The sequence below is a fragment of the Hyperoodon ampullatus genome, assembly GCF_949752795.1.
Source record: "Hyperoodon ampullatus genome assembly, chromosome: 11".
In the NCBI taxonomy this organism is placed as follows: Eukaryota; Metazoa; Chordata; class Mammalia; order Artiodactyla; family Ziphiidae; genus Hyperoodon; species Hyperoodon ampullatus.
The window spans coordinates 35,762,970-35,775,723 of record NC_136924.1 but is presented as its reverse complement, the minus strand read 5'-3'; the positions used below and the strand labels follow the sequence as shown (position 1 = coordinate 35,775,723).

The following is a 12,754-nucleotide window of genomic DNA, read 5'->3' as shown; positions in this document are numbered from 1 at the left end:
ATAAATAATGGATAAGGGGTGGGGTGGGGGGCAATGTTTTAAAGAAATTCCCGCAGGGCCTGGCCAGGCAACAGCAAATGCATTTCTGCTGTATCATATTTAACTGTTTGCAAACTTCTGCTGGGAGGATGAGCAGCGGCTGCAGAGACTCCACTGCCCTTCCCCGCCCGGGTCCGGGAGAGACTTGTAAGGGAGGATTCAGAGGGAGAAGCTGTCAGCTCGCGGGGGCCGAGAAGATGCAGAGGGGAATGAGAAAGTGTTTGTAGGACTGCACCGCCCCCAGCCCGGCTTCGCGCAGGCCAAGCATCTCCCTCCCGGCCTCCGGCGCTGGTTCCCCCAACCAGGCTAGGCCCCTTTAAGAACCAGCGCGCGCCCCCGCCCCGCGTGCGCTCACTTTCCTTAGCAACCGCCCCGGGGGAGGAGAAGGTCCTGGCAACGGCGCGCCAGCCCAGAGGGTCACGTGATGGCCCGCAGCTGGAACGCGAGCGCGCGCCCCGCCGCGCGCCCGCCCGCCGAGCCTGGGCGCTGTGGCGCGTGCGCGAGCGGTGCAGCACCGGCCGCGGGAGCAGGGAGTATTATGGGCTGTGGGTGCCGCTGAGCAAGATGGAGCTGTCTGCAGTGGGCGAGCGGGTCTTCGCGGCCGAATCCATCATCAAACGGCGGATCCGAAAGGTTAGCCGCCTCCCAGGGCGGGACGCCTAGCCCCGCAGCCGGTCCTCAGATCCGCGGGCCATCGGGGCGAAGCGGTCCCGCTAACCCGGGCTTTCTCGCCCACCCCCGCGCAGCCGCCTCCTCGCGTCCCCGCATCTTCCCCACCCCCACTCCCCCCTTTTTTCCTTCTCTGTTTTTCAGGGACGCATCGAGTACCTGGTGAAATGGAAGGGGTGGGCCATCAAGTGAGTGTCACGGGATCCAGGGGTGAGGGGGGAAGGGAGGCAGCGCACACCGGGGCCTTTTTTTTTTCCGTTGGAGGGTGCGCACATTTGCTCCCTCGCATGTGCCTCTGGCTGCCTGGTTTTCTTTTTTATTTTGTGCATGCGTAACTCGGCAGGTACAGCACTTGGGAGCCGGAGGAGAACATCCTGGACTCGCGGCTCATTGCAGCCTTCGAGCAGAAGTGAGTTTGGGAAGCTGGCAGGGGCGGCGGGGCTGAGGCTCGGCTGGGGCGCCGCGCGGGGAAGCGGGAGAGCCGGGGAGGGCAGCGCGGAGTGGGGCCCAGGAAGGGGCTCTTTTTAACCTCTGGCGTTTCTCGGCCGCAGGGAGAGGGAGCGTGAGCTGTATGGGCCCAAGAAGAGGGGACCCAAACCCAAAACTTTCCTCCTGAAGGTAACCTGGCCCAGCCCCAGCAGGCCCCTCTCGGGCCCCCAGCCCGGGCGCAACACGGGGCCTGCAGGGGAGGGACAGATCCGCGGCCGCCCAGGCGGGCGGGTCTTTCCAGAGGGGCCCCAGCTGGGCAAGGGGTGGTTGTGAGCCCCCGAAGAGCCCCTGGCAGCAGGCCCTGGCCAGCTCCAGCTTCAGCAAGAGGGGCCTGGGAATGGGGACAAGGGGGAAGGATAATCCTCGCTGACAAAACCAGGGTCTGGGGAGGCCAACAGGAAGCGGGTGGGTGAGGCAGGTGGGGTGCCCACCTGAGGGGGTGGCAGGGAGGGGTGGCTTCTGCACGTGAGAGCCCTCATCTCCCCCCAGCCTTGAGCTGGTAGGGCTTTGCCTGGAAGTAGAACCCAGGGGGAGAGTGAATTTGGTCTCCCTCATCGTGGGGAACAGGGAGAGGCTTTGGTGGGGGGGGGGCACCTGCCTCCCTGCCCGCAGCTTCCCTCTCTCAGGATTTGTTCTGTATGCCTCCCCTCCTGACAGAGGGATCCAACTTGAATTTGACCTTAAATCACTTCACTTTGAGTTTTATCACCCAGGCTGGGCCACTGGTTCTCAGTTTTGCCCACTTCTGGCTGTCTCTGGAGGCTCTAATGAGGATGGAGAGTGGGAGAGTAAAAGCAGAGCACATTAGCCTCGGCAAGGGAGGGCGACCTAGCTCCAGAGGAAGCCATCTTAGAGTTTTTTTGGTGTTTATTTTATTTTTTTTAGTGAGAAAGAACAGAGCCTGGGAAGGGAAAGTGAGATGACCCAAGGTGGCAGGCAAGGCTGCAGGCGGGCCTCCGTGGGCAACCACAGTCCCCCCACAACTAGTGCTAAGGTTGTCTCAGGGCCCCTTCCCACCCCTACAGCCTGTGACTTTGTGGCAGTTGGCACGGGAAGGGCAGGCAGGACTCTGCAGAAAAGAGGCTGTGCACAATGCAGAACTCAGAATCTCCAATTTGTCCTAAAGGCTCAAAGCCCAATTTGGGGGGGCTCTCCAGCCCCCCACCCCCCAAAAGAACTGTGCAGAAGTGAAAGAAATAATGGTTTCCAGAATTACATATTTCTGTGACCCTTGTCGCCAAATTACACACATCTTAGGGGATCTGTGGAGTAACCTTAACTCTTGATGCTTCTTTGGAGGGATGGGGCAGAGCAGCTGGAGGGCCAGTGGGCCGTGTGACAGCCTCTCAGTGCAGCTGGAGTGCCCTCTAGCGGGGAAGTGAGTAATGACCATGAGCATTGATTCACAAAATGCTTTTCTTTTTTAATAGCTATATCTCCTGAGCTGGCTATGGGCCTAACACAGTGCTGACCCCCACATGGATTATCTCCTTTAAATCTCTCAACAACCCTATGAAGTAGGGAATATTATCCCTATTTTGCAGATGAGAAGATCAAGGTCCAGGGAGGGGAGGTGATTTACCTGAGCTCCCACCACCCAGCTTCCTGGCTTCATCATGTCTCCTTTTCTTAACCCTGTCCCTCAGAGAGTACACGTCAGGTTAAGGGAGCAAGATGGACACACACACATACACACACAAAAAGGAAACAAGGCTGTAGAGTTGGTGGGGCAGGGGATGCAGAGGCAGATGAGAGAACCTTGATCTGGACCTTAAAAACAGGTAGCATGAGAGAGAGATATTTGCAGGGGGTGATGGAGATCAGCTTGGTCTGAACCCATTGCTCTGTGGGTCACCAAGAGGACAAGTGTGTATAGTAAACAAATTACACTCAGATAGCACTCACTTTCTGCAGGGAACTATTCTGAAGAGAACAGGAGCCCCTGAGGTAGGTTGCATTATCCCCATTTTGTAGATAGAAAAACTGAGGCCAGAGAGGTTAAATAACTTGCCCGTGGTCACAGAGAGTGAGTGGTAGAGTCCAGGTCTTTAACCTTCCACGTTATCTATGTATAGTACATGCCAACCCCTCAGAGCCATGCCTGTCACACAGAGTGCAATAAATGCCTTGGGCTGTGGTTACCAGTTTTAATCCACAGGCAGACCCAGGTCCCACCTTCAAAGAATTCTCAACCTGGGGAGAAGAGAGGAGAGGAGGAGGAAGGGTGAACCAGCCCCTTTTAAAAGATAATAATGTGTAGACATTATAAAGTAAATATTTTTGTAGAAAGGTTGGAAACCATACATAAAAAAAAGATTACTGCTCATAAGCACCCGCCCCGCCCCTTGGATAGTCTAGTATTCTTCGAGTGCTTGCTGTGTGCCAGGCACTGTGCTAACCAGGTAACATATACTGTGGTCAGAGGAGGCCCACTAAGCTGGGCTTTCATCCTGGATCTGGTGTTTGCCTTGCCTGCGCTCTTTGCCAGTCCCCAGGGACCATGCATCACTGCTGGACTCCGGCAGAACCACACTTACAGAGGTCCCGCTCAGACAGCATGCAGAGAGAATAACCACCAAACCCTGGGGATCAGAGTGGGGAATCCCCTAAACTCCATGGGGGATGAACCTGCAAAAAGCCCTTGTTGCTATGCCAAGGGAAGGCTGGCTTTCCCCTGCCTTTGTCTGGGAAGGGGTGTGAGGGAACCAGTCCCTGGCTCCACTGGCTCGGGGCAGGAGGAGCTGGCAGCCCTGGCACAGGGCAGGTCGGGCCCACGTGTGCTGCCACCTAGTGGCTGGAGGGATGGTTAACTAAGCCACCCCAGGAAACCCCCAGCAGGGCTGGGAGGACCATGTGGCAGTAAAGTGTGCCTCTCCTACCTTCTAAGTGACATCCTCGCTGATTCAGCATGTAAGTCCACAAACACTTCTTCTGGGGGTTGTGGTCAAATACAGTCTAGTCTTATCTGAGAGGTGTACAGGCTACCTCCCAGGTACTAGTCAAGCATCCAGCACTGTGGGGGTGGGAGGTGGAGAGACCCTAAACCACAGACCCCCCTCTTGGGGAGCTCACAGACTGATCATGGGAATGTGTCCTTCCTCTCAGCCACCCCTAGCTCACCTGGCTGGAGGCAGTCACCACCTAATGGTCCCTCTTCCCACGAGGAACCAGGGTATCTGTATAGAACACAGACTGGTCATCCATCTCTACACTCTGTCTAGCCATTGCTTTCGGTCCCTTGGCCACTCCATCCTCTCATCGCTGGGCTCTCTCTGCTTCCACCATTTGTCTTAGCAGGGCCCCTTCAGCAGGCCACCTGGGGCACAGTCAGCTCAGGAAGGACCAGGGTTTTTTCCTACTTAGGCTTCATCCTCCACAACTGGGAACTGATCTGTGCTCCTCTGGACCCTGTACTTCCTCTGTTGTATTGAATCACCCTGCACCCTAATGGCCTGTTACTTGTCTTCTCCGTGGAGCACAGCCCCCTAGGGGTAGAAGCTGTGTGTGGTCATAGTTGTAGCCCTAAGCAGCTGGCACGTGACTCATGAGTACTTTCTTAGTGAAGGAAGGACTGGTCGTGGAGGATGGCTTACATAACCTTGTGAGTCTCTTGCCCTAGACCTGGAGTCGAGGGCCCTGCCCCCGCCCCCCCACACACACACCTCGCATCTTCCATGAGACAGAAGGTGAGCTGCTGCAGAGCCCTGGCGGGGCTTTATAGATTTCACCCCTGGGAGTATGTGCAGCTGGGCCCAGGAGCCTGGGACAGTATCCCTTGCTCCCCGCAGACTTCTGCTCAGCCATCCTGTCCCCAGGCCATCTTGGCAGAGAGAATATGAAGTGGCTGATCCCACGTCTTAGTCCATCCCCACCAAACCCATGTCTACCTGGGGTGGATGCCAACCAGGCTTTAGGTGCTGGCTTTGGAGTCTGTTGGTACCAATTTGCTCAGACCCAGGCCCTGAGCCAGACCCTGGGCAGTCAGATGAATCAGACCCAGGAGGGGAAGTGGGGGCGGGGGGGAGTGGGGTGCTGGGAGTGAGGAGGAGGGGCCAAGGTCTGTCCCAGAGCTGATGATGAGCTGGAGGTGCCTCCTGTTCAGAGGCAGAAAAGGAGCTCAGGGCATCTGCTAATAGGTCCGGAGGGCTGGGGCATGGGGTGAAGGTGGGAGGGGTCGCCCTCGCCTTTCTGTCACCAAAAAGCACTGGGCTGGGATCCTCCCAGGGCGGGGTTGATCAGGGGCTTCTTTCCGTGCAGTGTCCTGATTGACACTCCTCTGTGTCAGCAAGGGCAGCCACCGACCCGTCTGTCTGTCCCTCAGACCCACGGCCAAACTTGGAAAGTTAGTCTTGCAGTTGGGCCTGGATGAGGGTCTGACTTGCCCTCCAACCTTCCACACTTTGTGTCACCCGTCTGAACCTGTTTTCCTTTTATCGCTAAGGCAAGGTCAAGAGCACCACTGATTTCTTAAGTGCTCTCAGGATGGCTTCTTGAGACCATACTTATGGGTGGCTGGTGCAGGGGTGTCCAGAGGAGGTCAGCGGGCGGCGAGCCCTCAGCCACTGCCTCCCTCTGTCCCACAGGCGCGGGCCCAGGCGGAGGCCCTCCGCATCAGTGATGTGCATTTCTCGGTCAAGCCGACCGCCAGCGCCTCCTCGCCCAAGCTGCATTCCAGCGCGGCCGTGCACCGGCTCAAGAAGGACATCCGCCGCTGCCACCGCATGTCCCGCCGCCCCCTGCCCCGCCCAGACCCCCAGGGGGGCAGCCCCGGCCTGCGCCCGCCCATCTCACCCTTCTCCGAGACCGTGCGCATCATCAACCGCAAGGTCAAGCCTCGGGAGCCCAAGCGGAACCGCATCATCCTGAACCTGAAGGTGATCGACAAGGGCACGGGCGGAGGCGGCGCCGGGCAGGGGGCCGGGGCCCTTGCCCGCCCCAAAGTCCCCTCACGGAACCGCGTCATCGGCAAGAGCAAGAAGTTCAGCGAGAGCGTCCTGCGCACGCAGATCCGCCACATGAAGTTCGGCGCCTTCGCGATGTACAACAAGCCCCCGCCCGGCCCTCTGCCGCCCCCGCCAGCCACCAAGGCCGACATCGCCGCCTCCCCTGGCCAGGGGCTGCTCCTGGCAGCCCCCAGTGCCCCGTACGACGCCCGCAGCTCCAGCTCCTCCGGATGCCCTTCGCCGACCCCGCAGTCCTCCTCCGACCCGGATGACGCGCCCCCCAAGCTGCTCCCCGAGACCACGAGTCCATCTGCCCCCGACTGGCGGGAGCCCGAGGTGCTTGACCTGTCCATCCCTCCCGAGGCGGCGGCCACCAGCAAGCGGGCGCCTCCCGACGTCACTGCGGCTGCCAGCCAGGCCCTTCCCGCGGCCCCTCAGCCTGCCGGCGCCGCCTCAGAGCCCGAGGCTGGAGACTGGCGCCCTGAGATGTCACCCTGCTCCAACGTGGTCGTCACTGATGTCACCAGCAATCTCCTGACGGTCACTATCAAGGAATTCTGCAACCCTGAGGATTTCGAGAAGGTGGCTGCTGGGGTAGCAGGCGCCGCAGCGGGGGGTGGCAGCAGTGGGCAGAGCAAGTGAGGGGCTCCACCAAGGAGGGGGGTTTGGGGGGCCCTCCTGCCCAAAGTCATACTCTTGCTCCCGCCCCCGCCCCCGCCCCCGCCCTCAGACAACCCTGCCTGTGCTTTGCTTGTTTCAAATGGCTCGGTGTTGACCCCGGGATGGGGCTGGGCAGTTGGAGCCCCCTGAAGCCCAGTGGGAGGGGCGGTCCTGGAACGGGGTGGGGCTAGGGTGGGGCCAGGACACTGGGAAGTCCTCTCTCTGGTCTCTTGGCCCCCTCCCTGCCCACGCACAGTGGGGCCTGCTGGGTGGCTCCTGGGGAGCCCCAGAACTTGGGGTTCAGCTGCCCCCTCCACATCCCATCTCTCCCCAGCTTGCTTCCAGCTCTCGCGCACAGCATCTGATTTCTCGGTGCTAACCCGGCAGCTGCTGGGGCCCTTTAGGGGACCCCATCCCAGCATGGGCACCATCCCTTTCCTTCCTCCAGATGCCTGGGAAGGAGGGGCAGGGATGGGAAAGCCCGGACAGAGGTTGAGGTGAAGGCGGCCTTGGCCCCTCTGCCCCCACCCACGAGGGCGGCAAGAGCAGGGCCCACTTTCGGACGAGACCCAAGCAGGCCCCCGTGGGCCTCACCCACCCATCTCTTTCCTCATCCCGCTCTCAGAGGCGGGAGGGACTGGCACGGACCTCACCTGCCACGGCCTCCCAGCATCTAAAGGCCCCTCAGTTCTCGACCAAAGGTGCTACAAGAGCCTGCTGCGCGGACTTTCCGATTGCGCATGCGCCTGCCGTCCTGGGCGGGTCTGCGTGGATCCGTGTGTGCGTTGGCCCCAGGGCCCGGCTCTCGAGGCTGCGCCCTTTAGGGTTCCTCACAGTAAGGTCGTCAGATCGAAGGCCTGGAACCCTCCCTTGCCATCAGCCGGGCCTGGGACCTGGCCCAGGTCTGAGGAGTTTGCTGTGGAGGCCGATCCTCCCAGCCCGCGTGTGCGGGGGGCACGCATCCCACGCCCTTCTCCTTTGGGGTGGTCAGACGTGGCATGGTGGGGACCGAGGCAGAGGGGAGACCCCCGTCCCAAGCCTCCTCTTGCTCCTGGGTGTTCGGGGGGGAGTAGGAAGCCTGGACACCGTTCCGAGGGTCTCCGGCCCCCTCTCTCTTGCTTCCGACCGCCCAGGCTTTCTCACAGCCCAGCCTGCCTGAAGCAGCGGGAGGCCTCTGGTGCCCTGGGCAGCTTCTCTTTCCTCTGCTGCCAGGGAGCTGAGGTGTCCATGCCAGTGGCAGAGACCAAAACCCCAGTTTTAGGCTGGGCACTGGGAGGGCAGGGTGGCCGAAGCGGGGGGGGACGGAAGAGGGGGCCTGTGTCCTTCAGGAAAGCGGGCACGTGTGGGACCAGGGGTCTGGTGGGCAGGGGAGACAGCCCTGCTGGCCAGCAGTGAGGCGCTGCCCAGACTCAGTTTGCCATGAGTGGCGGGTCCTTGCACGTGGCTCAAGGTGTCTTCCTGGTGTGTGGCCTGAGAGCCATGATGGCAGAAAGGGAATTCCAGTTCGGAAACAAACGCCTTGGTCCTAAGCACGGGAGGACTGTTTCTTCCGAATCTCCCCACCAGGGATTGTGGCAGGGCCCCTAACCCTCCCCGTCCCAGGATGTAGAACGGGGGCCATCACAGGGTTTGGGGGACTGGTGCTCCTGGACCCCTCCCCACCCTGCCCTTTGTGTTGGCTCTGTGGCCGTCCAAGTGCCAATTGGCTTCCCCCCAAATAAGGGCTGGTATTTCTCCTCTGTCCTTAGAGGGGATTTCCCCCCCGACCCCCACCCCAGGTGAGTGTCCACCTGGGTGCCAGTTACAGGTGTTTCCAGAGACCATAGAAATGTGTTTTCCTGAGAGTCCGTGTCATTCGTGACTTTTTTTGTAAAGAAGTTGTGTTTTCAGAGGTGATTTTATGACAGGAAAGTGAAAGAATTAGTTTTGCAAAAAACAAACAAAAAAAAAAAACAAAAAAAGAGGGGAAAAAAGAAATAGAAAAAATATTGTGGGATTCCTATGGGGTTTGGGGGTGGGGTGGGGAGAAAGAGATATTTAAAGAAAAACTAGTAACGCAGTGATTGCACAGGTGAGGCGGCAATGTTAGGAAGGTGGATAGAGGCCCAGGCCCAGCTGGGAGGCTCCCAGGCACGGCAACTGCCCTCCTTCCTTGGCCCGAGGCAAGGTAAGCCCTCCCTCCTGCCCTGGGCCCAGACTCCACACCTGTCCCCGCTTGAGGGGAAGCCTGACCCCTGATCCCAAGGGAATTTGCCAGAAGCTGCAGGGGCCTGGCAAATAGAGCTGAGATGTGGGGAGGTAGGAGTCAACAGGGGTCCCACCATCACCGGGACCCATCGTTGGTGACTTTCTCCAGGAAGGCTGGTGAGTAGGTACAGTTGGGTTCCTTGCCTTCCTCCATTCCTTTGCCAGCCTGTTGGGCCGTACTGTCCCTCCACCGCCACCCCGTGGGGGAATCTCCCTCCCCATCACCCCAATGACCAAGACACCCCCGAGCTTCCCTGGCCAGGTAGGGGATGCAAGCTTCAGGAAGAAGACAGGAGCTATGGACTCTGGGAGAGTATTAGGTGGTGATCAGAGGGGGTTGGGGGTAGCCGTAGGGAGAGGGAGTGCCTGCCCCTTCTCCTTTCACAGGGAGGGTGCTGCCCTTGACCCCCAGCTGTGCAGCCCTGCCCCAGCCCATGCAGAGGCATGCATGCACACTGCTCCCAGATGGGCAGCTCCCCTGAGGGCCTGAGTGGGCACCTGGTCAAGAGCAAGCAGAGCCCTCCTTACCTCTCTCCCAGGGTGGCTCTGAGCGGGGTCCCACGGCCCCCCAGCACACGCTTGCACGGATCAGCCTCCCATGGGCCCTTCCTCCCCCATTGCTGCTTTTCCGTTTGCCTATTACCAAGCAGAAGTTGCAGTCTGGTTTGCTTTATTTTTATATGTGAAATACCCCTCAAAGCCGGATCTTCTCCCATGTTCAGTAGTGGCTGGGGTCATCTCCCCCTGATGCCACCCTCTCCCCACCCCCATGTCATAGGAAACAGATGAGGTCTGGTGTCTCTGGTTTGAGGTGGGAAGTTGGGACCCATTCCTGTCTCATTCCCCTCCCAGATCCTCAGTTTGCCCTTCTGTGAAATGGGTGTATTGGGCGACACAGCTTTTTCATAAAGCACTGCTGGTGTCCAGGCAGCTGCTGAAGATTAGGTGGTGGTCGAGGTTGCTGGCACTGGGGCCTCCAGCCTCCCACAGTCCCGTTTCATTCTCACCCTGCAAAGCGGTCAGGGTCAAAATGGGCTTCAGCCTTCCTCTGCTCTGGAAAGAGGTGATGATCAAGTCCCCAACCTCAGTGTGAGGCAGGCAGGGTGGGAGGGGTCACCCCACTTACAAGACCAGGAAACTGGGGCTCTGAGAGGCAAAGCTGCTTCACTGGAGCGAAGAGTCCAGCTGCTCTGGCCTTTTGGGGGAAGCCTCTTTAAAAGGTGGGGACCTGGGCCTTGGAGCCACTGCAAAGTCAGGGGGTACCCCTGAGCCAGGCGGTCCCAGGTGAGGAGTCAGCCCAGAGGAGGAAACCGTTAGCTCGGGGAGCTGGGCTGCCACCAGCCTTTCTAGCCTCTGGGTGGACCCAAGTGGACTCACCGCCTTTTCTGCCTTTGGGGGTTTTGTTGGTTGTTTTTGGTTTGTTTTTTTTGTTTTTGTTTTTTTTTTTGTTTTTTTTGCACTTGGCCCACGCTGGACAGTGGAACCTGCCTGGTCAAACCCACTTCCAGGCTCCCATGCACTAGCCCAAGGCAGCCTCTTGAGGGCTTGTATGGTTTAAGGAATCACTTTTGAAAAAAGAAAGAAAGAAAAGTGTTTAAAAGTTTTCGTTTTGTCTCTGTCTGCATCTCCTCTCAGATTCAGAAAGCCCAGAATTAGGGGCTAAAACTCTAGGAGAGGGGGTGTCCCCAGCCTGACCCTGTCTTGCTGATAGTCACCAAGACTCCAAAATAGGGGGGACAGGCTGGGTGGAGACTGAGGCACCCACTTCCCAGGCCTGTGGGGTTCCCCCCATCCCGCCCTGAAGGAGTCAGCACCCCACTCCAACAGTGACTGAGCGCCTACTGTATGCAGAGCTCTGGCTAGGCAGAGGGGGGCTGGTGGTCTAACGAGGGACCCCCTTGCAAGAGGCCACAGTAGAAGGAACCAAGGGTTCTGGGTCTTCCCCCTGCTGTAGGGTGGAGTAGAGATGGAGACTTCGTGTTGTTGGTTTTAATTTAAAAACACAAAGGCCTAAAGAAATGTATCTTATAATTTTTTTTAATTTTTGAAAAGCTCATTTAATGAATTGTGCACGAATGAATTCTATATATATAAAATATACATATATAGCTCTATATTTGGGGAGGGGCACTGTCTCTTTTTTCTCTCTCTCATTTTAAAAATGAAGTGTCGTTGCCTTCGTCTGTGGTTCAACCATCCAGCTCCCAGCTGGCTAAACTTTGCCTCCAGTGGTTCAAGACAGGAAACTAGTAGGGTGAGCAGGAGACCGTAGATGGGGACGCCGCCTCAGCATGGGGCTGGGTCCCCAGGCCACAGGCCCCTCTCCCAAAGGTTGCAGGTGGAGAAGACGCCTTGTGTTGGGTGTGGCTTTTGGTTCTGTTGTTCCGGGTTCGGTTGTTTCTGGGCCGGGGGAGGGGCGTCTGTGCTAATGACTCTGTCTTGTATGTTTTGTTCTGCTGCTCTTCAATATCGTATCAATGCCAGGAAGGGGGCGCGAAAAGCCTCTTTTGCCCCCCCCAAATAAATTGTCACATTCCGAAGCTAAGGTCTAGCCCCAGGTCTGTCTCATTTCTTCCGGCTGGGACTGCGGTCTTTAGAAAGCTCAGGCCATGCCTCTCCTGGTGCGGGTGCGGCGAGGAGAGGGAGACCCTGGCCCTCAGGGGTGGCAGGCCAGTGCTCCGGCCCGATTCCAAGCTCCCCGCCTCCCACCCCACGTCCACCTCGTGAGGGAGATGAGCTTGAGGGGAGTCCCCCTACACAGGTAAGCTGCGGTGCGTGCCACTTCTTGGAACCCGGAGACTACCTGGTCAGCGGGCACGTGGGAGGGGTGGGGCTCCCGCCACTGTCCGCCCCTCAGTTGGAGTCACAGCACCCGCAGAGAGGGGGCCCCGGGGACTGGATCCCTAGCCAGCCGGTCACCACAGGGCCTGGGAAGGAGCAGGCCAGGGTTGGGGGCACGGGCTACCCTTGTCAGTAGTAGCCCTTGCTAACAAGCTGCTTCAGCTCGGAGAAACATCTGTTTTCTGGGCGCTCGTGTGCCTTCTCTGATGAGACGAGCAGCCTTGGGGAGCCCGTTGGACGCCCACAGGGATCCAAGAGCAGCAGACCCCGCAAATTCCCTTGCCTTCCTCAAGGGCTTGCCACTCCGCCCATGTCCGTGAGCGGCAGGCACCTCCATCCCTCCACGGCCACCCATTTGCCAGGCCTGGAACAGGTGTCGCCAGGTGTCGCCTTCCAAGCCTCCCCTTCCCCACCACCCTCACCCCCTTGTTGTGAAACCACCAAGGCTCGCCTCTCAAAGGTCTCCCCACCCTGCACCCCCATCTCACCTGTCCTGACCCCGGCTCCTTTGGCAAAACCTCCCTGACCTGTCGCACTCTCCCTGCACCTCCCTCCCGCTCTTCCACGTGATGCGGATGCCGAAGGGGCCTGGCAGCCCTGCCGAGAGCCTTCAGGAAGCCCACTGCCCTCAGGATCGGGTCTGAAGTCCTCCCCACCACTCTATCCGGGGAGAGCTCCCTGCCTGAGCCCCCTCTCCATCCCCCGTCTCGCTACGCAAAAGTCGCAGCTCAGTGCCTGGCACATGGACCCTTGATTCATCTTTTTCTAACTGTCACCAAGCTCGGTCAGTGAGGCTTGGGAGCAGCCGGGCGGTAGACGTGGGGCACCAACGTGACTCATCCAGCTGGCCCTGGTCAAAGAAGAGC

General features: G+C 59.0%; 1 protein-coding gene across 2 annotated transcripts; it reads left to right on the top strand.

Moving 5' to 3' along the window:
• Positions 1-603: 603 nt before the first annotated feature.
• Positions 604-6,782, top strand: CBX6 (chromobox 6; the record flags this gene model as incomplete). 2 transcript variants are annotated; one of them, XM_079714423.1, is made up of 5 exons in its annotated part: positions 604-672; positions 853-896; positions 1,052-1,117; positions 1,260-1,326; positions 5,835-6,782. In XM_079714423.1, the coding sequence occupies 5 exons, from the start codon at positions 604-606 to the stop codon at positions 6,780-6,782; spliced, it is 1,194 nt and encodes a 397-aa protein (XP_079570549.1). The 2 variants fall into 2 exon arrangements, with proteins under 2 accessions (XP_079570549.1, XP_079570548.1); XM_079714422.1 differs by having other exon boundaries at positions 5,781-6,782.
• Positions 6,783-12,754: the final 5,972 nt, after the last annotated feature.